We start from the raw sequence: 25,434 nt of genomic DNA on the forward strand, positions 1-25,434 counted from the left end.
GGATGGCGCAAAGTGCTTTCCTAAACCTGCACAGTGTTGCTAGTTGCGACTGAACCAAATCCTGGAGATTGCACCTCACATCTCATTACTGTGTTTATGCCCCAAACGTCGATTCTCCTGCTCCTCGGATGTGCTTCTCCAGCACCGTACTCTCCGCTCTGATCTCCAGTTCACTTTCACATCATCTGCCCCCAGACTTCTGCTATGAGTTGACCAACATGTCCATCCTCATAATAAAAAGAGGAATTGCAGGAGAAACTCAGCATCGGTGGAGAGACACACAGAGTTGACGTTTCAAGCCCGTGTGGGAGGGCAATGGCTAGACTATTAATCCAACAACGTAGCTGATGTTCTGGGAACCCAGGTTCAAAACCTGCCATGGCAGATGGTGCAATTTGAATTCAGTAAAGAATGTGGAATAATGATGACCACGAAACCAGATGGGACTTTTTCCCAACAATCAATAATGCCCTTTAAAGGAAAGAAAACATTCAGATTTACTTGGTGTGGCCAACATATGACACTAGACTCACAGTAGTGAGGTTGATTTAACAGAATAGAATCCCTACAGTGTGGAAACAGGCCCTTCGGCCCAACAAGTCCACGTCAGCCCTCCGGAGTAACCCACCCAGACCCATTCCCCTCTCCTATTACTCTACATTTACTCCTGTCTAATGCACCTAACCTATACATCCCTGAACACTATGGGCAATTTAGCATGGCGAATTTGCCTACCATGCATATCTTTGGATTGTGGGAGGAAACTGGAGTACCCGGAGGAAACTCATAGTAACAATGTGCAAACTCCACATGGACACTTGCCCGAGGCTGGAATCGAACCCAGAACCCTGGCGCTGAGAGGCAGCAGTGCTAACCACTGAGCCACCAATTTCTTCTTTGATGAGGAAATATTCTCGGGCTCGGGATGACCCTACCCAAGGGGTACAGTTGGCACCAGGCTTCTGAATGAGCGCCCTCCACCTCCCCCAACTCTGTGGAGTTCACAGCCCGAGAGGGCGGGCACACTCTGTGTGCAGGTCACACATCCACACGACAGGTCAGTACACCTGGAAGGACCGTCGATGGAGTTGCTCGCCCCTTCGGGAGCTGCTGGCTGACCGTTTGCTAACAATGATCCTCAGCGTGTGATTGGAGCAGATGGCAGTGGGGGAGGGAGTCACTTGGCCCCAGGGTGTACTTCGGGGGGACCGGCAGACACCCAGAGGGAGACCCTGACTTGGGGCAGGAAAGGGTGAGGGACAGACAGACAGACCACCTTTTGGGACAGCTCAGGATATGGCTGCTGTATCCAACCAGACCAGGGGACTTTGGTTTTGAAGGGGGTAGGGATTGTTTGGAGGTGGGGGTAGAAGGATGGAGAGGGAGTGATTGGGATTTCTTTTTGTTTTGAGTGTGGTGTGACTGGGGTCTTTTGGGGAAGGAGGTAAAAGGGGAGGTTGGGGGGGGGGGTGGGAGAGCGAAGGAAATGTTGAGTTTTCTGGGTGGGGCTCAAAGAATGCTTGGGGGTTTGAGTGGGCGGAGGGAAAGGGAGTGACTGGCTTTGTGTGTGTGCGCACGCGTGTGTGTATCTGTGTCTGTGTGTGCGTGCATGTGGGGTGGTTTAGGGAAGGGGAGTGTCTGGGTTTGTGTGTGTGTGTGGGGGGGGGGGGGTGTGGGGGTGTGCGTGCGTGTGAGAAAGATTCCTGGTGAAGGGTTTATGCCGGATACATCGATTCTCCTGCTCCTTGGATGCTGCCTGACCTGCTGCGCTTTTCCAGCAACACATTTTTCAGGGGTGTTGTTTAGGAAAGGGGAGAGACTGGGTGTGTGTGTGTGTGTGGGGGGGGGGCGGGGTGTTGTTTAGGGAGGGGAGTGACTGGGTTTGTGCGTGTGTGGGGGGGGGGGGGGTGTTGTTTAGGGAGGGGAGTGACTGGATTTGTGTGTGTATGCATGTGTGGGGTTGGAAATGGTTTAAGGAAGGGGACTGACTGCATTTGTGTGTGTGTGTGTGTGTGTGTGTGTGTGTGTGTGTGTGTGTGTGTGTGTGTGTGTGTGAGAGGGGATGGTTTAGGGAAGGGGAGGGGATGGTTTAGGGAAGGGGAGTGACTGGGTTTGGGTGTGTGTGTGTGGTGGGGGTGGTTTCGGGAAGGGCAGTAACGGGGTTCGTGTGTGCGTGTGTGTGGGGGTGGGGTTGCTTTAGGGAAGGGGAGTGACTGGGTTTGTGTGTGTGTGCGGGGGGGTTGTTTAGGGAAGGGGAGTGATTGGCTGTGTGTGTGTGCACGCGCGCGCAGTGGTTTAGGGGAGGGGAGTGCCTGGGTTTGTGTGTGCACGTGTGTGTAGGGGTGTTGTTTAGGGAAGGGGAGTTACAGGGTTTGTGTCTGTGTTGGGGGGGGCTGGTTTAGGGAAGGGGAGTGACTGGGTTTGTGTGTGTGTGGGGGGGTGTTTGTGTCTGTGTGGCTGTGTGTGTGCGTGGGGTGGGTAAGGGAAGGGAAGTGACTGGGATTGTGTGTGTGTGTTTGTGGGGGGGGGGTGTTGTTTAGGAGAAAGTGAGGACTGCAGATGCTGGAGATCACAGCTGAAAAATGTGATGCTGGAAAAGCACAGCAGGTCAGGCAGCATCAAAGGAGCAGGAGAATCGATGTTTCGGGCATAAGCCCTTCTTCAGGGATTGCCCAGGGGTGGTTTAGGGAAGGGGAGTGACTGTGTGCGTGTGCGTTTGTCAGTGTATGTGTGCACACGTGTGTGTGTGTGTGTGTGTGTGTGCGCGTGCGCGTTTGTCAGTGTATGTGTGCACACGGGTGTGTGTGTGCGCGTGTGCGTTTGTCAGTGTATGTGTGCACACGGGTGTGTGTGTGTTTGTCAGTGTATGTGTGCACACGGGTGTGTGTGTGTTTGTCAGTGTATGTGTGCACACGTGTGTGTGTGCGCGTGCGTTTGTCAGTGTATGTGTGCACACACGTGTGCATGTGTATGATCGCGTCTGTGTGCGTGTGGGGTGGTTTAGAGAACGGGAGTGACTGGGTTTGTGTGTGCATGTGACTGTGTGGGGGGCTGCTTTAGGGAAGGGGAGTGACTGGGTCTGGGTGTGTGTGTGTGTGTGTGTGTGTGTGTGTGTGTGTTTGTGGGGGGGGTGTTGTTTAGGAGAAAGTGAGGACTGCAGATGCTGGAGATCACAGCTGAAAAATGTGATGCTGGAAAAGCACAGCAGGTCAGGCAACATCAAAGGAGCAGGAGAATCGATGTTTCGGGCATAAGGATTGCCCGGGGTGGTTTAGGGAAGGGGAGTGACTGTGTGCGTGTGCGTTTGTCAGTGTATGTGTGCACACGTGTGTGTGTGTTCGCGCGTTTGTCAGTGTATGTGTGCACACGGGTGTGTGTGTGTGTTTGTCAGTGTGTGTGTGCACGTGTGTGTGTGTGTGTGCGTGTGCGCGTGCGTTTGTCAGTGTATGTGTGCACACGGGTGTGTGTGTGTGTGCGTTTGTCAGTGTATGTGTGCACAAGGGTGTGTGTGTGTGTGTGTTTGTCAGTGTATGTGTGCACACACGTGTGTATGTGTATGATCGCGTCTGTGCGCGTGTGCGCACGCGCGTGTGGGGTGGTTTAGAGAACGGGAGTGACTGGGTTTGTGTGTGTGTTTATTTGTGTGAGTGTGAGTGTGAGTGTGTGTGAGAGAGAGTGTGTGAGTGTGTGTGTGAGAGAGAGAGAGAGATTGAGATTCCTGGAGAAGGGCTTATGCCAGAAACACTGATTCGCCTGCTCCTTGGATGCTGCCTGACCTGCCGCGCTTTTCCAGCAACACATTTTTCTGCAGTGTTGTTTAGGGAAGGGGAGTGACTGGGTTTGTGTGTGTGTATGGGGGGGGGGGGTTGCTTTAGGGAAGGGGAGTGACTGGGTTGGGGTGTGTGTGTGTGTGTGTGTGTGTGTGTGTGTGTGTGTGTGTGTGGGGGAGTGGTTTAGGGAAGGGGAGTGACTGGGTGTGTGTGTGGGGGTGGGGGGTGGTTCAGGGAAGGGGAGTGACTGGGCTTGTGTGTGTGTGTGTGTGTGTGTGTGTGTGTGTGTGTGTGTGTGTGTGTGTGTGTGTGTGTGTGTGTGTGCATGCGCGTGTGTGTGTGTGTGGGGGGGGGAATGGTTTGAGAATGGGAGTGACTGTGTTTGTGTGTGTGGGGGGTTGTGGTTGGTCCAGGGAAGGGGAGTGACTGCGTTTGTGTGTGTGGGGGGGGGGGGGGGGCAGTGGTTATGGGAAGGGAAGTGATTGGGTTTGCATGTGTATGTGGGGGGAGTGGTTTAGGGAAGGGGAGTGACTGGGTTTGTGTGTATGTGTGTGGGGGGGGTGATTTAAGGAAGGGGTGTGACTGGGTTTGTGTCGGGTAGGAAGTGGTGACTGGAGTATATGGGTTAAGGAGTGATTGGGGTTGGGAGAAGGGGGAAAAGACTGGACTTGGATGAACAAATTACCATTTTTTAATTACATTTACTCTTTCATCAAAATGTGGGTGTCGCTGGCTCTGTTTCACTTCCCTAACTGACCTGAGCAGTTTGCAAGGGCATATCAGAGGGGAGTTATGAGTCAACCACATTAGATGCAACCACAGAAATCTGAATTTGACTAATCTGTCTCAGAAATGCCAACTTTCCATCTCATAAATCTTTACAGAGTCCTCCAGCAAGGAAGCAGACCCTTCAGTCCATCCATGCCGACCGTAACCCCAAACTAAACCAGTCCCACCTGCCTGCATTTGGCCCATTTCCCTCCAAACATTTCTTTCTCATGTACTCATCTAAAGTTTTCTTAAACATTGTAAATGTACCCATATCCACCACTTTCTCAGGAAGTTCAATCCACACACAAACCACTCTCCAAGTAAAAATAAAACTGCCCCATATAGTCCTTTTTAAATCTTCCCCCCCTCACCTTAAAAATATGCCCCTAGTGTTGAAATCCCCCATCCTGGGGAAAAAAAACCTGCCATTTACACCCCTCATGACTTTTTAAGCCTCCGATGCTCCAGTGAAGAAAGTCCCACCCTATCCCTATAACACAAACCCTCCGTTCCTGGCAACATCCCGATAAATCCCTTGTGAACCCTCTCCAGTTTAATAATATCCTTCCTACAACAAGGCGACCAGAACTGGAAACGGTACTCCAGAAGTGGCCTCACCAACATCCCAGTAGATATGCAGGCCAGGTGAATAGGCCATGTAAATTGCCCCATAGTGTTAGGTGCATTAATCAGGGGCATATGTAGGGGAATGGGAATGGGTCTGGGTGGGTTACTCTTCGGAGGGTCGGTGTGGACTTGTTGGGCCAAGAGCCTGTTTCCACACTGTAGGGAATCTAATCTAATCAACATCCTGCACAACCTTAACATGACATCTCATGACTACTACAATTGGCAGTAGGGCCGTGGATAGTGTTGTAGAACAGAGATACCAAGGGGTTCATATAACAGTACAGCAAGTACAGGCCAGTGAGTTTTGAGAAGATTTGTAGCTCAGGTTGAGGTTCTGGATGCAGGTTTGCTCGATGAGCTGGAAGGTTTATTTTCAGATGTTTCGTCACCATACTAGGTAACATCTTCAGTGAGCCTCCTTCATGTGAAGGCTCACTGAGGATGTTACCTAGAATGGTGACAAAACGCCTGAAAATAAACCTTCCAGCTCAGCAAGCAAACCTACATCCACAACAGTACAGGCCCTTCGGCCTACAATGTTGCGCCAAGCATTTATCTTAATCTAAGATCACCAGGTACATAATTCCTTGAAGTTTGCGTCACATGCAGACAGGATGGTTAAGAAGGTGTTGAGCACACCTGGCTTTTTTTGTTAGACATTCTTTCGAAAAGACAATGGTTGCTTGGGTAAAATAAAGTAACTCATGTCCAAATGCACCCCTCCCCCCCCCCCTCCCAACAGGCTCCTTGTTGTGGTTTCCAGAGAGTTGCACAATTTGCACATCTCCTATTTTAGACTTCTCCACAGGAGATTGCAAAATTAGTGCCAGTAAGTGTGACAGTTTCAGGAGTTCCACATTCCGCTCTCTATCCCTCCCCACCACCCCTGCTCCTCAATCACTCTGTGGGTGGGGGGGGGGCCGGGGAGTGCGCAAGTCTGCACACAGCAAGATCCCACAAGCAGTAAGGAAACAAGACGAGCTGATGAGGTGTTTTTGAAGCCTGTCAAGGGCTTGAATGTTGGTGACGATGCTGGTTAGAACATTCCGGTCCCTCATCAAAACAGTGGCTGTGGGGACCATTACTATCCATCACAGAGAAGCCAAACTGGCCTTGGTTTCAGGTCTCAGGTGAGAGTTTCCTGGAGTCAAGACCTGAAGCTCAAATGGAAAAAGCAAGAGATAGTGGGAGCAGATGCTCAGTAACGTGCTCGAATATTACCAGTGATATTTCTCCTGACGTCCCACTCAAAAACGGAAACATGAGGAACATTTTCCCCAATTCACATATGGTATCAAATGGAACAGATCAAAACTGGCGATCAGGGGAGAGTTAAGAATCGATTCTGTTTCCCAATACTGGTGGCACACCCTAACCTTAACACAACTCAGTCAATTCCAGCTCCCCACCACCAAATGGAATTCTTCCCTTGGGAGACTTGATAAGCTCAAGAAAGTGAGGACTGCAGATGCCGGAGATCAGAGTCGAGTGTGTGGTGCTGGAAAAACACAACAGGTCAGGCAGCATCCGAGGAGCAGGAGAGTCGATGTTTCGGGTGTACGATGTTCCTGATGAAGCGCTTATGCCCGAAACGTCGACTCTCCCTCTCCTCGGATGCTGCCTGACTTGCAGTGCTTTTCCAGTGCCACATTCCAAACTTTGAGCAAGCTATTCAATTTTTGCTTTTTGATTCATTTGCATAATGAGTGCAATTGCTGGCTAGGCCTGCATTTATTACCCATCCTGAATCACCCCGGAGGACAGTTGAGAGTCAGCCATATTGCTGAGAGTCTGGAGTCACATATACAGGCCAGGTAAGGATGACTGATGAAGGGTTTTTGCCCGAAACATTAATTTTCCTGCTCCTTGGATGCCGCCTGGCCGACTGTGTTTTTCCAGCACCACTCTAATCTCGATGTAGGTTTGCTCACTGAGCTGGAAGGTTCATCTTCAGACGTTTCGTCACCATGCTAGGTAACGTCTTCTGAGCCTCCAGACGAACCCCATATGGTGACGAAACATCTGAAAGTGAACCTTCCAGCTCAGCGAGCAAACCTACATCCAGAACGTCAAGCTGAGCTACAAATCTCAAAACTCACTAATTCTAATCTCCAGCATCTGCAGTACCCACTTTTGCCTAGGATAACAGAGTGCCTCCCTCGCGAAAGTAAAACAGATGGGCTTTTCCTGATAGTCGGCGTTGGACTCATGATCATTATTAGAGTCTTAATTCCAAATTTCACTCTCCCCTGACCCTGCCAAAATGAACCAAAACTCCTGGAATATTCCCCCCACCCCAACAGTACAGGGATTGTACCTAAACCCCCCAGAAACATAAAATCTCAGCATCACCTTCCCAAGGGCAATCAGCAGGATTTGAACGCAGGTCCTGAGATCATTACCCACGTCTCTGGATGAACAGTTCAGCGATCATACCTCTCAGCTACTGCCTCCCGTTAATCTGAGTCGCTGACCCGCTGTTAAAGACAGTCTAAAACAGTGCCATCCTTGCGCCGTACAGGAGGGAGTGCTGCGCCCACTGATACTTCCAGATGAGATGTTACAGTCAGGACCCCTTCTACTGTATTGGACAGCGACAAGATGGTGTAGGATGTGGAGGTGTTGGTGCCACCCTCAGTGCCCTGGCCAATATTAACTCTCGATGGGTACCACCAAAAAACAAGATGATATCGCCCTTAGTTGTTAGTAAGAGCCTGCTGTGCAGCACTCCCTGCGTTATGCGCAATGCAAAAGAAAACTTCATCAGCATTCGCAAGCTGTGGAATGCCCTCGGGTACTGAAAGGCGCCACATAAATGCACATCTCTCGCGATACCCCCTCCAACGGACAAAGCAAGAACACGGTACATTCACAGGGCAAGGATCAAATTCAGCAATTACAGACTAACAAGAAGAAAGGTAAGTTCAGCCTACCGTAGGGCCCATATGCCAGGACTATCCACGGGGAGAGATTGGCAGAAGCAGGAGACAGAGAAAGAGAGTGAGAGACAGAAAGGAGGGAGAGGGGTGGGTGCAGAGTGAGAGAAGGAGAAAAAAAAAGAATGAATGAGAAGGAACCCCCCGACACTCCACACCCACACAAACACTACCTGCTGCTCATATCAGACACAAAATAAAACTGATCATACAGTGCTTTTATTTCCCTAGTTTAACCTCCCCAGTATTGACTGGGAACTCTATAGTTTAGATGGGTCCGTTTTTGTTCAATGTGTACAGGGGGTACAGTATGTAGACAGGCCAACAAGGGGTGATGCCATATTGAATTAGGTACTGGGGAATGAACCTGGCCAGGTGTTAGATTTGGAGGTAGGTCAGCACTTTGGTGATCGTGACCACAATTCGGTTATGGTTACAATAGCAATGGGCAGTGATAGGTATGTACCGCAGGGAGACAGGTATAACTGGGGAAAAGGCAATTATGATGCGATTGGGCAAGATTTAAGATGCATAGGATGGGGAAGGAAACTGAAACTCCAATTGAAATGTGGAGCTTGTTCAAGGAATAGATACGGTGGGTTCTTGACAAGTATATACCTATCGTCAGGGAGGTAGTTGTCGAGAGAAGGATTAATGGTTTATTAAAGAAGTTGAAGCTCTTGTCAAAAGGAAGAAGGAGGCTGATGTGAGGAGGAGGCGTGAAGGCTCAGATAGGGGCTGGAGTGTTATAAGTTAGCCAGAAAAGATCTAAAGAGAGGGCTAAGAAGAGCCAGGAGGGGACATGAGGTTGGTGGATAGGATCAAGGAAAACCCTAAGGCCTTGTACAGATATATCCAAAATAAAAGAATGACTAGAGTAAGATTAGGGCCACTGAAAGATAGTGTGAAAAGTTGTGTGTGTGGAATGTAAAGACATAGGGGAAGCACTTAATGAATATTTTTTGTCAGTATTCACATTGGAAAAGGGCAATGTTAATGAGAATACGGAGATACAGGCTACAAGGTTAGATGGGATTGAGGAGGTTTTAGCAGTTTTGGAAGATCTGAAAATAGATAAGAACCCTGGGCTGCTTGGGATTTATCCTCGGATTCTCTGGGAGGAGTTTGCAGAGCCTTTGGCTTCAATCTTTATGTCAACATTGTCGACAGGAGTAGTGCCAGAAGACTAGAGGATAGCAAATGTTGTTCCTTTGTTTAAGAAGGGGAGTAGAGACAGCCCTGGTAATTATAGGCCAGTGAGCCTTACTTCGGTTGTGGGTTAAGGTGTTGGAAAAAGTTATGAGAGATAGGATTCATAATTGCATGCAATTCTGGTCTCCTTCCTATCGGAAGGATGTTGTGAAACTTGAGAGGGTTCAGGAAAGGTTTACAAGGATGTTGAGCTACAGGGAGGATTGAACTCTGAGGAAGAGGCTGAAAGGTGAGGGGTGACCTTATAAAGGTTGATACAATCACGAGGGGCTAAGGTATTTTCCCTGGGGTGAGGGAGTCCAGAAGTAGAGGGCATAGGTTTAGGATGAGAGGGAAAAGATATAAAAGGGACCTAAGGGTGGTACGTGTATGGAATGAGCTGCTAGAGGAAGTGGTGGGGGCTGGTACAATTACAACACATAAGAGCATCTGGATGGGTATATGAATAGGAAGGGTTTGGAGGGATATGGGCCAAGTGCTGCCAAATGGGTCTAGATTGGGTTGGGATATCTGGTCAGCGTGGATGAGTTGAACCAAAGGGTCTGTTTCTGTGCTGTACATCTCTATGACTCCATAACTCAGCGTATACATTTGCGTTGCAGCAAATATAGTATTAATTAAAATGTGGCCATTCCCATGATGCCTCAGGGTTTAACCAAAAAACAGAAAATGCCGGAAATGCTCAACAGTTTGGGGTGCATCTGAGGTGAGCAAATGCATTAATGCTTCAGGGCAATACTAGTCAGTTAGAGCCATCTTTCAGGTTTCAGGCGAGTCAGCGATGGAGCTGGAAGAAAGGAGGACATTTGATCTCTGTGTAATCTTGTGTAGCCACATGAGACAGGTTGGGGTGAGAGAGATGGGGGGGGGGGGGGGGGGGGGGGGGGGGGGGGGGGGTGGAGAGGGAGCGAGGGAGATGGGGAGAGAGGGAGTGAGGAGACGGGGGGATGAGGGAGTGAGGATATGGTGGGGGTAGAGGGAGTGAGATGGCAGGGAGAGGGAGTAAGGAGACGTGGGGGTAGAGGGATTGAGGAGATGGTGGGAAGAGGGGAGCGAGTAGATGGTGGGGGAGAGGGAGTTAGGAGATTGTAGGGGAGAGGGAGTGAGGAGACAGCGGGGTGGGGGATGGTGAGTGAATTAAGAGATGATGGGGAGAGGGAGTTAGGAGATGCAGGTAGAGAGTGGGAGGAAATGGCAGGGAAGAGGGAGCGAGGAGTCGGGAGTGGAGAGGGAGTGAGGAGACAGGAGTGGAGAGGGAGTGAGGAGACGAGAATGGAGAGGGAGTGAGGAGTCGGGAGCGGAGAGGGAGTGAGGAGTCGGGAGTGGAGAGGGAGTGAGGAGTTGGGAGCGGAGAGGGAGTGAGGAGACGGGAGTGGAGAGGGAGTGAGGAGACGAGAATGGAGAGGGAGTGAGGAGTCGGGAGCGGAGAGGGAGTGAGGAGTCGGGAGTGGAGAGGGAGTGAGGAGTTGGGAGCGGAGAGGGAGTGAGGAGTCGGGAGTGGAGAGGGAGTGAGGAGTCGGGAGTGGAGAGGGAGTGAGGAGTCGGGAGCGGAGAGGGAGTGAGGAGTCGGGAGTGGAGAGGGAGTGAGGAGTCGGGAGTGGAGAGGGAGTGAGGAGTCGGGAGTGGAGAGGGAGTGAGGAGTCGGGAGTGGAGAGGGAAAAGGAGCAAAGGAGCAAGGGTGAGAGAGAGAGACAGAGAACGTGGGCACCAGGGGGAGAGAGGGCCGAGAGAGAGGCAGTCGGCGAGACAGGGGAGCGGCTGGATCTCATGTTCAACAAAGAGATGTGTCCGAAAGCAAATTCCATTCTGAAAAGGAGTTCCTCACAGGGACGCAAGGCGCCGGGTTTACTCCCTTGTCGGTCGTTTAAAGCCTCAATGGCCCATCATTTCCTTGCTGTGACAATAAAGGGGGCATCTGGGAGGGAGATACAGGGTCATTTAAGCCTCCACAACAGCTGTTTCCAAAGTTATTGAAGGAAAACTGAGTTAGACATTTGCTGATATGGAAATTACAAGGGACTGACTGAGGAGTTAGTTTGTTTCTTCCTACCTACCTCTGGCATTTTGTAATCAACTGTTTCATTCAATTATTTCTATCCTGCTATAATATGTTCCCCCACCCCAAGAACACAGTTAGCAGATTCTCTGATTTTACCTTGTGAGTCAACTCGCTTGTCCGCATAAACTTTGTATGTGAACGCATAGCGCAGTGCAATGGCCGCAAAGAACATCTCGACGCAAATGATGAAGTTCTGGTATCCCGCAGCGACGGTGCCTTCACCCACGTAGATCTCTGGCGAGTCGATTTTGGGAATGGCCCCACACTTCTCCAGAATGGCCAGCAGCATCCCTGCAAGAAAACAGCAACAGCAACCCAAAAACAAAAATAAGAGCCTAAGAAATACACAATGTGCCCAAAGAACATCTCTCCCTCAACGCAGCCATCACCAAATCACAGGAAATAAGAGCAGACCCCTTGAAAATGTTCTATGATCCAACACTATCATTGGCCGCTACTTCTCCTTCCACTCCCTGTATCCCTCGAGTTGGGGATTAAAGGGTTTGAGTTATAAGGAGAGGCTGTTAAAACTGTACAGCATAGAGATAGAGTCTTCAGTCCAACTTGACTGTGCTGATCAAACATCCCAATCTGACCTAGTCCCATTTGCCAGTACTTAGCCCCTATCTTTCTAAACCCTTCCTATTCACGTACCCATCTGGATGGCTTTTAAATGTCATAATCGCACCAGCCTCCACCACTTCCTCTGGCAGCTCATTCCAAACTCGTACCAATATAGGCTGGGATTTTTTTCACTGGAGTGTCAGAGGCTGAGGGGTGACTTTATAAAGATTTAGAAACTCTCTAAAGAGGGGCATGGATGAGGTGAACTGCCAAGGTCTTTTCCCCAGGGTAGGGGAGCTCAAAACTCAAGACCTTAAGGTGAGAAGGATAAGGATAAAGGATGGAACTTATACCTGGAGGTAGAGGCTGTGAGTGAGATCCAAATGAGTACTTTCCGTCGGTATTCACCCAGGAGAAGGATATGGAATATAGTGAGAGTTGTGCTGGGCATTGTGGGATCAAACTCCAAAGTAGTGTTGGGTCTCTTGAAGAGCATTGAGGTGGATAAAGTCCTCAGGGTATAGTAGTATCTACCCCAGGTTATTGAGAGAGGCAAGAGAGGAGATTGCTGGGGTCTTGACCAAGATCTTTGTATCTTCGTCAGTCACTGAAGGACTGGCAAGTAGCTCATGCTGTTCCTCTGTTCAAGATGGGAAATAGGGACAATCTTGGAAATTATAGACTGGCAAGTCTCACATTGGTGGTTGGGAAGTTATTGGAGAGGATTCTTAGGAATAGGGTTCACGCATATTTGGGAAAGCATGGCCGAATTAGGGACAGTCAGCATGGTTTTGCACATGGCCACTCAGGTCTTACTAACTTGATTGAATTTCTTGAGGAGATGACCAAGTTGATCGATGAGGGTGGAGCAGTGGATGTGGTTTACAAGGCTTTCGACAAGGTCCCTCATGGTCAACGCATCCAGAAGATTAAAGATGCATGGGATCCACGGTGATGTGGCCGTTTGAATTCGGGACTAGCTTGCCCATAGAAGGCAGAGGGTAGTGGTGGAAGGGTGTTGCTCAGGCTGGAGGTCCATGACTAGTGGTGTTCTGCAGGGATACATACTGGGACCTCTGCTGTTTGTGACATATACAAATGACTTGGATGAAAATGTAGATGAGTGGGTTAGTAAGTTTGCAGATGATACAAAGATTAATGTCGTAGTGGATAGTGTAGAAGGTTAGCGATTTTTGAGAAGATTTGTAGGTCAGGTTGATGATAAGTATGTAAGTTAGCTCGCTGAGCTGGAAGGTTTGTTTTCAGACATTTCGTCACCATGACTAGGTAACATCATCAGCGAGAGTCTCTGGTGAAGCGCTGGGGACATGTCCCACCTCTCTATTTATAGGTGTTGGTTTCTTAAGGTGGGTAATGTAATTTCCGATTTGTTCCCCCCCAAGGGAAGGTAGATAGGGTCTAAATCGATGTAAAAAATGAGGTCTGCAGATGCTGGAGATCACAGTTGAAAATGTGTTGCTGGTTAAAGCACAGCAGGTCAGGCAGCATCCAAGGAATAGGAAATTCGACGTTTAGGGCATAAGCCCTTCATCAGGAATCCTGAGTGTAGAAGGTGTTGTGAAAGGATAGAGCAGGATATAGAACAGTTGCAGATATGGGTGGAGAAATGGCAGATGGAGTTTAATCCAGACAAGTGTGAGGTGCTGCACTTTGGGAGGTCACATGTTATGTAAAGGATGCAGTTAATGACAGGAACTTGAACAGCTTTGATATACAGAGGGATCTTAGGGCTCAAATCCATAGCTCCCTGAAAGTGGCCATGCAGGTAGAGAGGGTAGTAAAGGAGGCATATAGCATGCTCGCCTTTAATGGTTGGGAATTGAGTACAAGTTCAAGGTTTGTGAAGCGCTTCGCAGGAGGCTCCAAAGCACTGATGATGTCGCCTAGCCAGGGGACGAAACGTTTGCAACAAAAACTTCCAGCTCGGCGAACAGAAGAAACATCAAAGAAGCGCTTCGCAGGAGGCTCCAAAGCATTGATGATGTCGCCTAGCCAGGGGACAAAACGTTTGCAACAAAAACTTCCAGCTCGGCGAACAGAACCACAACATTGAGTACAAGAGTCAGGATGTCACGTTGCAGCTTTGGTTAGGCCACACTTAAGAGGATTGCATTCAATTCTGGTCACCACATTACAGGAAGGCTTTAAAGAGTGCGCAGAAGAGGTTTATCAGGATGCTGCCTGGATTAGAGGGTATCAGCTAAAAGGAGAGGCTAGAAAAACTCGGTTGTTTTCTCTGGAGCAGCAGAGGCTGAGGGGAGACTTGATAGAAGTCTATAAAATTATGAGATGCATAGATAGGGTTGATGGTCAGAAATATCTAAAACTAGGGGGCACGCATTTAAGATGAGAGCATGAAAGTTTAAAGGAGATAGATGTAAGGGGCAGAATGTTTTTACATAGAATGATAGGAGTCTGGAACGTGCTGCCAGGGGTGGGGGTGGAGGCAGATATGATATGGACGCTTAAAGGATTTTTAGCTAAGCACATGAATATACAAGGGACAGGGGGATATGGACCAAGGGCAGACAGAAGGGATTAGTTTAATTTAGTGTCATGATTGGCACAGCATTGTGAGTTGAAGAGCCTGTTCCAGTGCCATGCAGTTCGATGTTGTCTGTTCCAAAGATTTAAAAGGGACCTGAGGGGCATCATTTTCACACAGAGGATGGTTCATATGCGGAATGAATTTCCAAAAAAAGCGGTGGTTGCAGGTACAGTTACAACATTTAAGAGACATTTGGACAGGTTTAAGAAAGATATGGGCCAAATGCAGGCAAATGGGAGGAGTTTAGCTTGGGGAACTTGGACAGTTGGACCGAAGGATGCGTTTTCGTGTTGTATGACTCTATGACTAAACCTAAAAAAAATCTCAAGTCTTAAATACATTCAATGATCGGTCTCCTGGGGTAGAGGAATCCAAAGACTCACTATCCTGAAGGTGAAGAGATATCTCCTTAGAATCATAGAGTTGTACAGCATGGAAACAGACCCTTTGGTCCAACTTGTCCATGCTGACCAGATATCCCAACCTAATCTAGTCCTATTTGCCAGCACTTGGCTCATCTCCCTCCAAACCCTTCCTATTCATATATCCATCTAGAAGCATTTTAAATGTTGTAATTGTACCAGCCTCCACCACTTCCTCTTGCAGCTCATCCCATACATGCACCACCCTCTGTGTGAAAATGTTGCCCCTCAGGTCTCTTTTATATCTTTCCCCTCTCACCCTAAACCTATGCCCTCTAGTTTCTGGACTCCCCCACCCCAGGGAAAAGACTTTGTCTATTTATCCTATCCATGCCCCTCATGATTTTACAAACCTCTATGAGGTCATCCCTCAGCCTCCGACGCTTCAGGGATAACAGCCCCAGTCTATTTAGCCTCTCCCTGCAGTTCAAACCCTTCAACCCCAGTAACACCCTTGTAAATCTTTTCTGAACCCTTTCAAGTTTCTCAACATCCTTCCTGTAGGAAGGAGACCAGAATTGTATGCAATGTTTCAGTTTGAGATGATTGGACCTTTATATTAAGATGGTTCCCATGTTCTTGACTCCCTAACCCACATAAACCTGTACAGTGTCTTGTCTACGACAGTCCCTCATTATCTTGCACACCTCTGGACTGGGGAGCAAGGGAAATGAAGATGGGACAACTTCAATTACTATTGAAGATCAATTACTATCTGCAAAAATCCAAAGGCGTTTCTTGGAAATTGGGAAAGGTTGCCTATGGCTGAATATGACAGAGTGGGCTATTGCAGATTTACTTTTGAACTGACACAGACAATTGGAGGAAATGTTAGCTGATGCAGCATTCCATATAGCTCAAACTTTCACAGTCAGATAACAAAATGCCTCAGAGTCTCAGCAAGATGGGACTAGAACATATACAGTAAAGCAGCTCAGATGAAAACTATCTGATTTGAGAATTCTGATTCTTCTATGAAATAGAAACAGAAAGCTAGCCTTATCTGAGTTGAGGCTTTCAAAATACTTATAATTACACATCATATGGTGGACACATATTCATACAAGAATAGAAATGTAAAGTTATTAAATATTGGGGGATTAAATTTCTGAAGATGGTTAGTCTTGCATGCAGAGACACCCTTGAAGAAACTTTTTTCTGTCAGCAAGTTTAAAAAAATTTTAAAAAAGGTATAAACAAGATAACCTCGTAAGAGTACAGAGAGAAATAATGTAGTGGGTGGGGGGGCAGAAACAATTTTGAAACAGGGTCACTACAACCTCAAGAGAATAAACAAGTCGGGTAAGAGAGAAGCTACTCCCGAAATTGTTGACTTTGTCACAGAACCGTCGATCAGCATTAGGTTTAACTATGTATAACTTTATAAGTTACTTTATATTAGAGCTGATATGGCAAATGTTCTAACAATTGGTTAGAATATTAACATTCTTTTTATTCTGCAGTATGAAGGTGAGCATGGGATGCAAATTGTATGACCGAATTTGAAAAGTCATTTAGTCATCAGCAAGTTTACAATGCAGCTGGCAAATGTCTAGGAAGGGACATAATAATCCGTGTTGGAATGCGGCCAATAATCACAAGACCTTAAGGACAGGTGATAGGGGGTTTGGCAGACATCAGATGATGATGGGAGGACGTAAGGTGGACCGGGAAGTTGTCCATCATTGATGATGTATTCACAGGTTTGGAAGTACACGTCAGAGAGGATGTGGCAAACACTGACATCTATTTTAGTTTTATACTTATTCTTTTGTGAGACGTGGGTGCCGCTGGCTGGCCCAACGTTTATTGCCCATCCCTCGTTGCCTTTGAGAAGGTGGGGGTGAGAATCGCTCCAGTCCACCTGCTGAGGTAGACCCACAATGCCAATAGGGAGGCAATTCCAGGATTTTGACCCAGCAACAGTGAGGGAACGGCGATATATTTCCAAGTCAGGATGGAGAGTGGCTTGGAGGGGAACTTGCAGTGGTGTTCCCATGTATCTGCTGCCCTTGTCCTTCTGGATGGAAGTGGTCATGGGTTTGGAAGGTGCTGTCTAAGGATATTTGGTGAATTTCTGCAACACATCTTGTAGATAGTACACACTGCTGTTCCTGAGCATCAGTATTGGAGGGACGGGATGCTTATGGGTGTAGTGCCAATTGAGCAGGCTCATCCAACAGTTACATGGAACCATTTTCAAGAAGTAGATATAAATATCTTGTTCCTTTATTGGGAAAGGTAGAGTGTTACTGACAAGGTAAAAACAATGACTGCAGATGCTGGAAACCAGATTCTGGATCAGTGGTGCTGGAAGAGCACAGCAGTTCAGGCAGCATCCAAGGAGCAGTGAAATCGACGTTTCGGGCAAAAGCCCTGCATCAGGAATAAAGGCAGAGAGCCAGAAGCGTGGAGAGATAAACTAGAGGAGGGTGGGGGTGGGGAGAGAGTAGCATAGAGTACAATGGGTGAGTGGGGGAGGGGATGAAGGTGATAGGTCAGGGAGGAGAGGGTGGAGTGGAAATGTGGAAAAGGAGATAGGCAGGTCGGACAAGTCATGGGGACAGTGCTGAGCTGGAAGTTTGGAACTAGGGCGAGGTGGGGGAAGGGGAAATGAGGAAACTGTTGAAGTCCACATTGATGCCCTGGGGTTGAAGTGTTCCGAGGTGGAAGATGAGGCGTTCTTCCTCCAGGCGTCTGGTGGTGAGGGAGGCCCAGGACCTCCATGTCCTTGGCAGAGTGGGAGGGGGAATTGAAATGTTGGGCCATGGGGCAGTGTGGTTGATTGGTGCAGGTATCCTGGAGAGGGAACATTGTTTGGAATCAATTGTTTTAAAATCTGGAATTAAGGGTATATCGATGACCATAAATCCACTGCCGGGAAAACATCCATTTGGTTCACGAATGCTCTTTAGGGAAGGAAATCGGTCTGGTCTATGCTATGGGTCTGGAGTCACACACTGCAGTTGACTCTTCAACTGCCCCCTGGGCAATTAGGGGTGGGCTATAAATGCAGCTCTGGCCAGCGATGTCACCATCCGCGAATGATTTTTTTTAAAAAAAAATGATGGTCACCATTACGAAAACTAGTTTTACAATTAAATTTAAATTCTGCCAGACTGTCGTGGGGGAGATTTGAACCTGGGTCTCCATGGCATGAGGCTGGGTCTCTGATTTACTTTCCCAGTGGAGCTATTGCGCCACCAACTGGCCATAACAGTGAAGCATTGTGAAGTCAAATACCTTGCTGACAATGGTACATCATTAAAAAGGTCACTGTGCTGGTGAAACAGCATTGTAGCAAAGACAAAGCTTTGGGGGTGCACGGACGTTACGTTTAGATGGCCCGAATGGCCTGCTAGTCGGTATCATTTGCCAAATCACACCAATGAAGTACATATATTCCCAAAATGGAGTCTCGGGTCTGTGACGATGCACTTTCCCATCAGCAGAGGGTGCTCTTAGCCTCACATTGTGAGTCCTGCAGTCTAAAATCAGTCAGTTCTACAGAAACACAGGACAGGCAAGAGAGGGCGAGTTAAACAATTTTACTGAAAAATCATCAGGGTGAATGGGCCGAAATGTAATGACAATATTAATAAAGCCAGCAATCAATCATAATTGCTGCAGATATAAACTAATTTAAAAGCTGCACCACTGTAAACATCTCTGCATCGCAAAGCGTTATAAAAATGTAAGTGGCCTTAACTTACAAGAATCAAAATGAAAGGTCTCCTACACTCTACATATGTTATCAAAAAACACGGGCATATTGTCAGATTGACCTCATTCAATTCTCAACTATTTGCATTGAAGAGGTTTATAAAGGAGGGATTGTAATGTCTCAATGCTGTCCTTTTTTGTTAATTCCAGCACACATTTCCTTTTGGAGGTGGCTGACAGAACCAGGGTATTTTAAGGATTGTGTCTATCTCGTATCTCTTAAAAAGAGTCACTATTTTTCCTGCCTTTCAAGAGCAGCTCGAGAGTCTCATTTCACCTTTAGCTCTTTAATATTCTGTGGGGACTGTTCATACTACGATTACTGTTCATCAGTAGAGATGAAAATGTGTTGCTGGAAAAGCGCAGCAGGTCAGGCAGCATCCAAGGAGCAGGAGATTCGACATTTCGGGCATAAGCCCTTCTTCAGGAATGAGGAAAGTGTGTCTAGCAGGCTAAGATAAAAGATAGGGAGGAGGGACTTGGGGGAGGGGCGATAGGTGGAAGGAGGTCAAGGTGAGGGTGATAGGCCGGAGTGGGGTGGGGGCGGTTAGGTCAGGAAGAAGATTGCAGGTTGGGAGGGCGGTGCTGAGTTCGAGGGATTTGACTGAGACAAGGTGGGGGGAGGGGAAATGAGGAAACTGGAGAAATCGGAGTTCATCCCTTGTGGTTGGAGGGTTCCTAGGCAGAAGATAAGGCACTCTTCCTCCAACCATTGTGTTGTTATGGTCTGGCGATGGAAGAGTCCAAGGACCTGCATGTCCTTGGTGGAGAGGGAGGGGGAGTTAAAATGTTGAGCCACGGTCTGGTTGGGTTGGTTGGTCCGGGTGTCCCAGAGGTGTTCTCTGAAACGTTCCGCAAGTAGGCGGCCTGTCTCCCTAATATAGAGGAGGCCACATCGGGTGCAGCGGATGCAATAGATGATGTGTGTGGAGGTGCAGGTGAATTTGTGGCGGATATGGAAGGATCACTTGGGGCCTTGGAGAGAAGTAAGGGAGGAGGTGTGGGCGCAAGTTTTGCATTTCTTGCGGTTGCAGGGGAAGGTGCCGGGAGTGGAGGTTGGGTTGGTGGGGGGTGTGGACCTGACGAGGGAGTCACGGAGGGAGTGGTCTTTTCGGAACGCTGATAGGGGAGGGGAAGGAAATATATCCCTGGTGGTGGGGTCTGTTTGAAGGTGGCAGAAATGACGGCGGATGATACGCTGTATACGGAGGTTGGTGGGGTGGTAGGTGAGAACCAGTGGGGTCCTGTCCTGGTGGCAGTTGGAGGGGCGGGGCTCAAGGGCGGAGGAGCAGGAAGTGGAGGAGATGCGGTGGAGGGCATCGTTGATCACGTCTGGGGGGAAACTGCGGTCCTTGAAGAAGGAGGCCATCTGGGCTGTACGGTATTGGAACTGATCCTCCTGAGAGCAGATGTGGCGGAGACGAAGGAATTGGGAATATGGGATGGTGTTTTTACAAGGGACAGGGTGGGAGGAGGTGTAGTATAGGTAGCTGTGGGAGTCAGTCGGTTTATAGTAAATGTCTGTATTGATTCGGTCGCCCGAGATAGAAATGGAAAGGTCTAGGAAGGGGAGGGAGGAGTCTGAGAGAGTCCAGGTGAATTTGAGGTCGGGTGGAAGGTGTTGGTAAAGTGGATGAACTGTTCAACCTCCTCGTGGGAGCACGAAGCAGCGCCAATACAGTCATCGATGTAGCGGAGGTAAAGGTGGGGGGTGATGCCAGTGTAGTTGCGGAAGATGGACTGTTCCACATATCCTATGAAGAGACAGGCATAGCTGGGGCCCATGCGGGTGCCCATGGCAACTCCTTAGGTTTGGAGGAAGTGGGAGGATTGGAAAGAGAATTGTTCAGGGTGAGGACCAGTTCAGTCAGTCGAAGGAGGGTGTCAGCAGAAGGGTACTGGGTGGTACGGTGGGAAAGGAAGAAGCGGAGGGCTTCGAATCCTTCGTGATGGGGGATGGAGGTGTACAGGGACTGGATGTCCATGGTGAAGATAAGGTGTTGGGGACCGGGAAGCGAAAATCATGGAGGAGGTGGAGGGCGTGGGTGGTGTCCCGAACGTAGGTGGGGAGTTCTTGGACTAAGGGGAACAGGACTGTGTCGAGGTATGCTGACATGAGTTCGGTGGGGCAGGAGCAGGCTGAGACAATGGGTCGGCCGGGGCAGTCAGGTTTGTGGATTTTGGGCAGGAGGTAGAAACGGGCGGTGCGGGGTTGTGGGACTATGAGATTGGAGGCGGTGGATGGGAGATCCCCTGAGGTGATGAGGTTATAGATGGTCTGGGAGATGATGGTTTGGTGGTGGGAGGTGGGGTCATGGTCAAGGGGGCAGTAGGAGGAGGTGTTTGCGAGCTGGCGTTTAGCCTCAGAGGTGTAAATGTCGGTGCGGCAAACTACTACCGCGCCTCCCTTGTCTGCCGGTTTGATGGTGAGGTTGGGGTTGGAGTGGAGGGAGTGGAGGGCTGCACGTTCCAAGGGTGGGAGGTTGGAGTGGGTGAGAGGGGTGGAGAAGTTGAGGCGGTTAATGTCGCGGCGGCAGTTGGCTATGAAGAGATCGAGGGCGGGTAAGAGGCCAGCACGGGGTGTCCAGGTGGATGGGGTGTGTTGGAGGCGGGAGAAGGGGTCGTCAGAAGGTGGGCGAGAGTCTTGGTTGAAAAAGTAGGCACGGAGGCGAAGGCGGCGGAAGAATTGTTCGATGTCTCGCCGCTTGTTGAATTCGTTAATCCGAGAGCGTAGGGGAATGAAGGTGAGGCCTCTACTGAGGACTGATCTTTCATCCTCAGAGAGGGGGAGGTCTGGAGGGATGGTGAAAACATGGCAGGGCTGGGAGCTAGGACCTGCTGTGGGGCTGGAGCTGGGAGTGGGGGTGGGGTTAGGCGCAGGGGCGGGGATGGAGATTGGCATGGAGGCGGGGTTAGGAGTGGCGACGGAGATCGGCATGGGGGTGGGGTTAGGCGTGGTGACGGTGTTGGGCGTGGTGATGGAGATCGGCGTGGGGGCGGGGTTACATGTGGTGACGGAGATTGGCGTGGGGGCGGGGTTAGGCGTGGTGACAGTGTTGTGCGTGGTGAAGGAGATCGGCGTGGGGGCGGGGTTAGGAGTGGTGACGGTGTTGGGCGTGGTGATGGAGATCAGCGTGGGGGCGGGGTTACGTGTGGTGACGGAGATTGGCGTGGGGGCGCAGACACATGCGACATGGTGGTCATGCAGGTTAGTGATGTCACTGGGGGCGGAAGTGGCTGTGGCGACGAAAGAAACCTTGTTATTCCCAATAGCCAAGGGGGTCGCGAATCCGTCGGCGATGGTCTTCCTGGCGATCGTGGAGGCTGTTGTTTGGGCGATGATTGCGGAGGCTGCGAGGTCGGTGGGGGGCAGAAGTGACGTAAGGGATTAGACATCAGTACAGATGGCTACTCTGCACCACACACACACAATTAGCACTGGACTGTTAACCCAGAGTCCTAGCAATGCTAAACTGGTCAGTGACCAGGGATGCAGAGGCTAGGTGCATTAGCCATGGGAAACGCAGGGTTACAGGGATGGGTAGCAGGAATGGTTCTGGATGGGATGCTTTTCAGGGGATTGGTGTGGACTCGTTGGGCCGAATGGCCTGTTTGCACATTGTGATGATTCTATTTTAAAAAAGAACTACAGCAATATGGTTGACTCTTAACTGCTCTCTGGGCAATAAATGTTGGCCTCGTCAGCAACACCCTCATCCCCCTCCAGAACTGCCGATGTTCACGGGTTCAAATCCCATTGTGGCAGAAGTTGACATTTGAATTCAATAAAAATCTGGCCATGTTCTGACAGAGAGTCAGACCGGACTCAAAACATTAATTCTGTTTCTCTCCCTTTGGATGCTGCCCGACGTGCTGAGTTTCTCCAGCATTTCCCTGGGTTTGTTTCAGATTTCCAGCAGCCACAGTACTTTGCCTTGAGATTTGATATTGCCCATTGCCGTGAACTGGATGGGATTTTGCGAATGTTCTTCAGGGAAGGAAATCTGCCATCCTTACCCAGTCTGGCCTACGTGCGACGCTAGACCCACAGCAATGCGGTTGACTCTTAACTGCCCTCTGGGCAATTAGGGATGGGTAGTAAATGCTAACCTGGTCAGTGATGCCCTCATCTCGTGAACGAACAAACAATAAAAAACATTGGATACAGGCGGAAGAATGAACAAGTCTGTTTGATGTTGAATCTTGTTTAAGGTGAATTGGCAACAATTCATATTTCAGATTATTGATGGAAGACGCCATCGAGGGGAATAAAAAAGCAGTTTAGTTTTAGAATATAGAACATAGAAAAATACAGCGCAGTTCAGGCCCTTTGGCCCTCAATGTTGCGCCGACCCAAGCCCACCTAACCTACACAAGCCCACTATCCTCCATACGCTTATCCAATGCACGTTTAAATGCCCATAAAGAGGGAGAGTCCACCACTGCTACTGGCAGGGCATTCCATGAACTCACGACTCGCTGAGTAAAGAATCTCCCCCCAACATCTGTCCTATACCAGCCTCCCCTTAATTTAAAGTTTTGTCCCCTCGTAATAGCTGACTCCATACGTGGAAAAGGTTCTCATTGTCAACCCTAATCATCTTGTACACCTCTATCAAGTCACACCTAAACCTTCTTTTCTCCAATGAAAACAGCCCCAAGTGCCTCAGCCTTTCCTCATACGATCTTCCTACCATACCAGGCAACATCCTGGTAAACCTCCTCTGCACCCGTTCCAGTGCCTCCACATCCTTCCTATAGTATGGCGACCAAAACTGCACACAATACTGCAGATGCAGCCGCACCAGGGTCTTATATAACTGCAACATGACCTCAGGACTCCGGAACTCAATTCCTCTACCAATAAACACCAGTACACCATATGCCTTCTTCACAGCACTATTTACCTGGGTGGCAACTTTCAGAGATCTGTGTACATGGACACCAAGATCCCTCTGCTCATCCACACTACCAAGTATCCGACCATTAGCCCAGTACTCCATCTTCTTGTTACTCTTACCAAAGTGAATCACTTCACACTTACCTACATTGAACTCCATTTGCCACCTTTCTGCCCAGCTCTGCAGCTTATCTATATCCGGCTGTAACCTGCCACATCCTTCCTCACCGTCAACAACTCAACCGACTTTCGTATCATCCGCAAACTTGCTCACCCAACATTCTAGCCCCTCCTCCAGGTCATTTATAAAAATGACAATCAGCAATGGTCCCAGAACAGATCCTTTAATCATATCACTTTGTTGCGATGTGTTATGCAATGTCTGAAAGGGTTGTGGAAGCAAATCAGATAGGATCTTTTAAAATAAGCATGGGTTAAATATTTGAAGGGAAGTTGTTTCCAGAGCTGTGGGGAAGTGTCAAAGCTGAGGATCGAGAGATTTATTGATTGTAAAGCTATTCTGAAAGAGCACATTCTTATACAGGCACAATGGGCTCAATGGCCTCTTCCACCTTCACTCTCTGATGCTCAAGTAAATTTGTTTTAAAAATGTGTCTTTAACTTTTGATCACAGAATCCCCACAGTGTTGAAGCAGGCTATTTGACCCATCGAATTCATACTGACCCTCTAAAGAGCATCCCACCCAGACTCACCTGTAACCCTGCATTGCCCATGGCTAACTCACTTAGCCTGCACAATTTAGCACGGCCAGTCCACCTAACCCACACATCTTTGGACTGTGGGATGAAACTGGAGCACCCGGAGGAAACCCGCGCAGACACAGGAGAGAAGACAGTCACCAAAGGTTGGAATCGAACCCAGTTCCCTAGTGCTGTGAGGCAGTGGTGCTAACCATTGAGCCACCGTGCCACCCCATCCTTCTGTAAGTTCTCTCAGAGGTTTGATAGTTGAGTACAGCAGCACTTTTTCAATGCCTGAAAAACCCATTCCCTCCCCCCCATTGTGATCCCATTTCAACGATTAAACATGGCCACACCCCCAGAGATAGAACACGCAAGGCAAAACATTTTTAACTTTCAGGGGTTTGTTTTTTTTAAAAAAAGGAAAGCAAGAGCCAACTTTTCGACTGGTTTAACTAATTTAAAATGAAACGCAGCAGATGTTAGAAATCAGATAAATTGCTGGAGAAACTCAGCAGGTGGGGCAGCATCTGTGGAGAGAGAAGGCAGAGTTTGCGTTTCGAATTCCTAGACATCGGAGCCTGAGGAAGGGTGACTGGACTGGATGCATTAATACCATCAGGGCATCGCATGCCCTCTCCTGTGGGTCAGTCGAGAGCTAAGGGGGTATTGTTTTAAAATTAGGGGTAGCACTTTCAGGATGGAATGGAGGAGGAAATGGTTTCTCTCAGTGGTGTGCATCTTTGGAACCCTCTGCCCCAGAAGGTGATGGACACGGGATCACTGACTATTTTAAAGGCAAAAATAGGTAGACAGAGGAGGGAATGAAAGATTCACGTGCGAAGGAGAAATTCATCAGGCCTGCAAACTGGCCTATGGGCTCTGTTTATAGATGGCACGGTGGCTCAGTCATCAGCACTGCCGCCTCACAGTGCCAGGGACCCAGGTTCAATTCCAGCCTCCGGCCACTGTCTGCGTGGAGTTTGCAAGTTCTCCCTGTGTCTGCGTGGGTTTTCTCCGAGAGTCTGAAGATGAGGGAGCGCATGCTCGAAAAGGTTAACTCTCCTGTTCTTAAGATGCTACCTGATTGGCTGTGCTTTTCCAGCACCACATTTTCTGACTCTGATCCCCAGCATCTGCAGTCCTCACTTTCTCCATAGGCTGAAGATGTGTAGG

At 48.9% G+C, this 25,434-nt stretch overlaps 1 protein-coding gene across 2 annotated transcripts in view; it reads right to left on the reverse strand.

Moving 5' to 3' along the window:
• The window catches only part of tmem184ba (transmembrane protein 184ba), a 96,842-nt gene that overhangs the window by 2,177 nt on the left and 69,231 nt on the right, over positions 1 to 25,434 (reverse strand). For both annotated transcript variants that reach the window (XM_060849369.1, XM_060849370.1), the window contains exon 8: positions 11,475 to 11,669. In XM_060849369.1, the coding sequence (XP_060705352.1) occupies positions 11,475 to 11,669 (195 nt within the window). The remainder of the gene's footprint in view (positions 1 to 11,474; positions 11,670 to 25,434) is intronic.

The sequence above is a fragment of the Hemiscyllium ocellatum genome, chromosome 33 (assembly GCF_020745735.1).
Source record: "Hemiscyllium ocellatum isolate sHemOce1 chromosome 33, sHemOce1.pat.X.cur, whole genome shotgun sequence".
NCBI lineage: Eukaryota > Metazoa > Chordata > Chondrichthyes > Orectolobiformes > Hemiscylliidae > Hemiscyllium > Hemiscyllium ocellatum.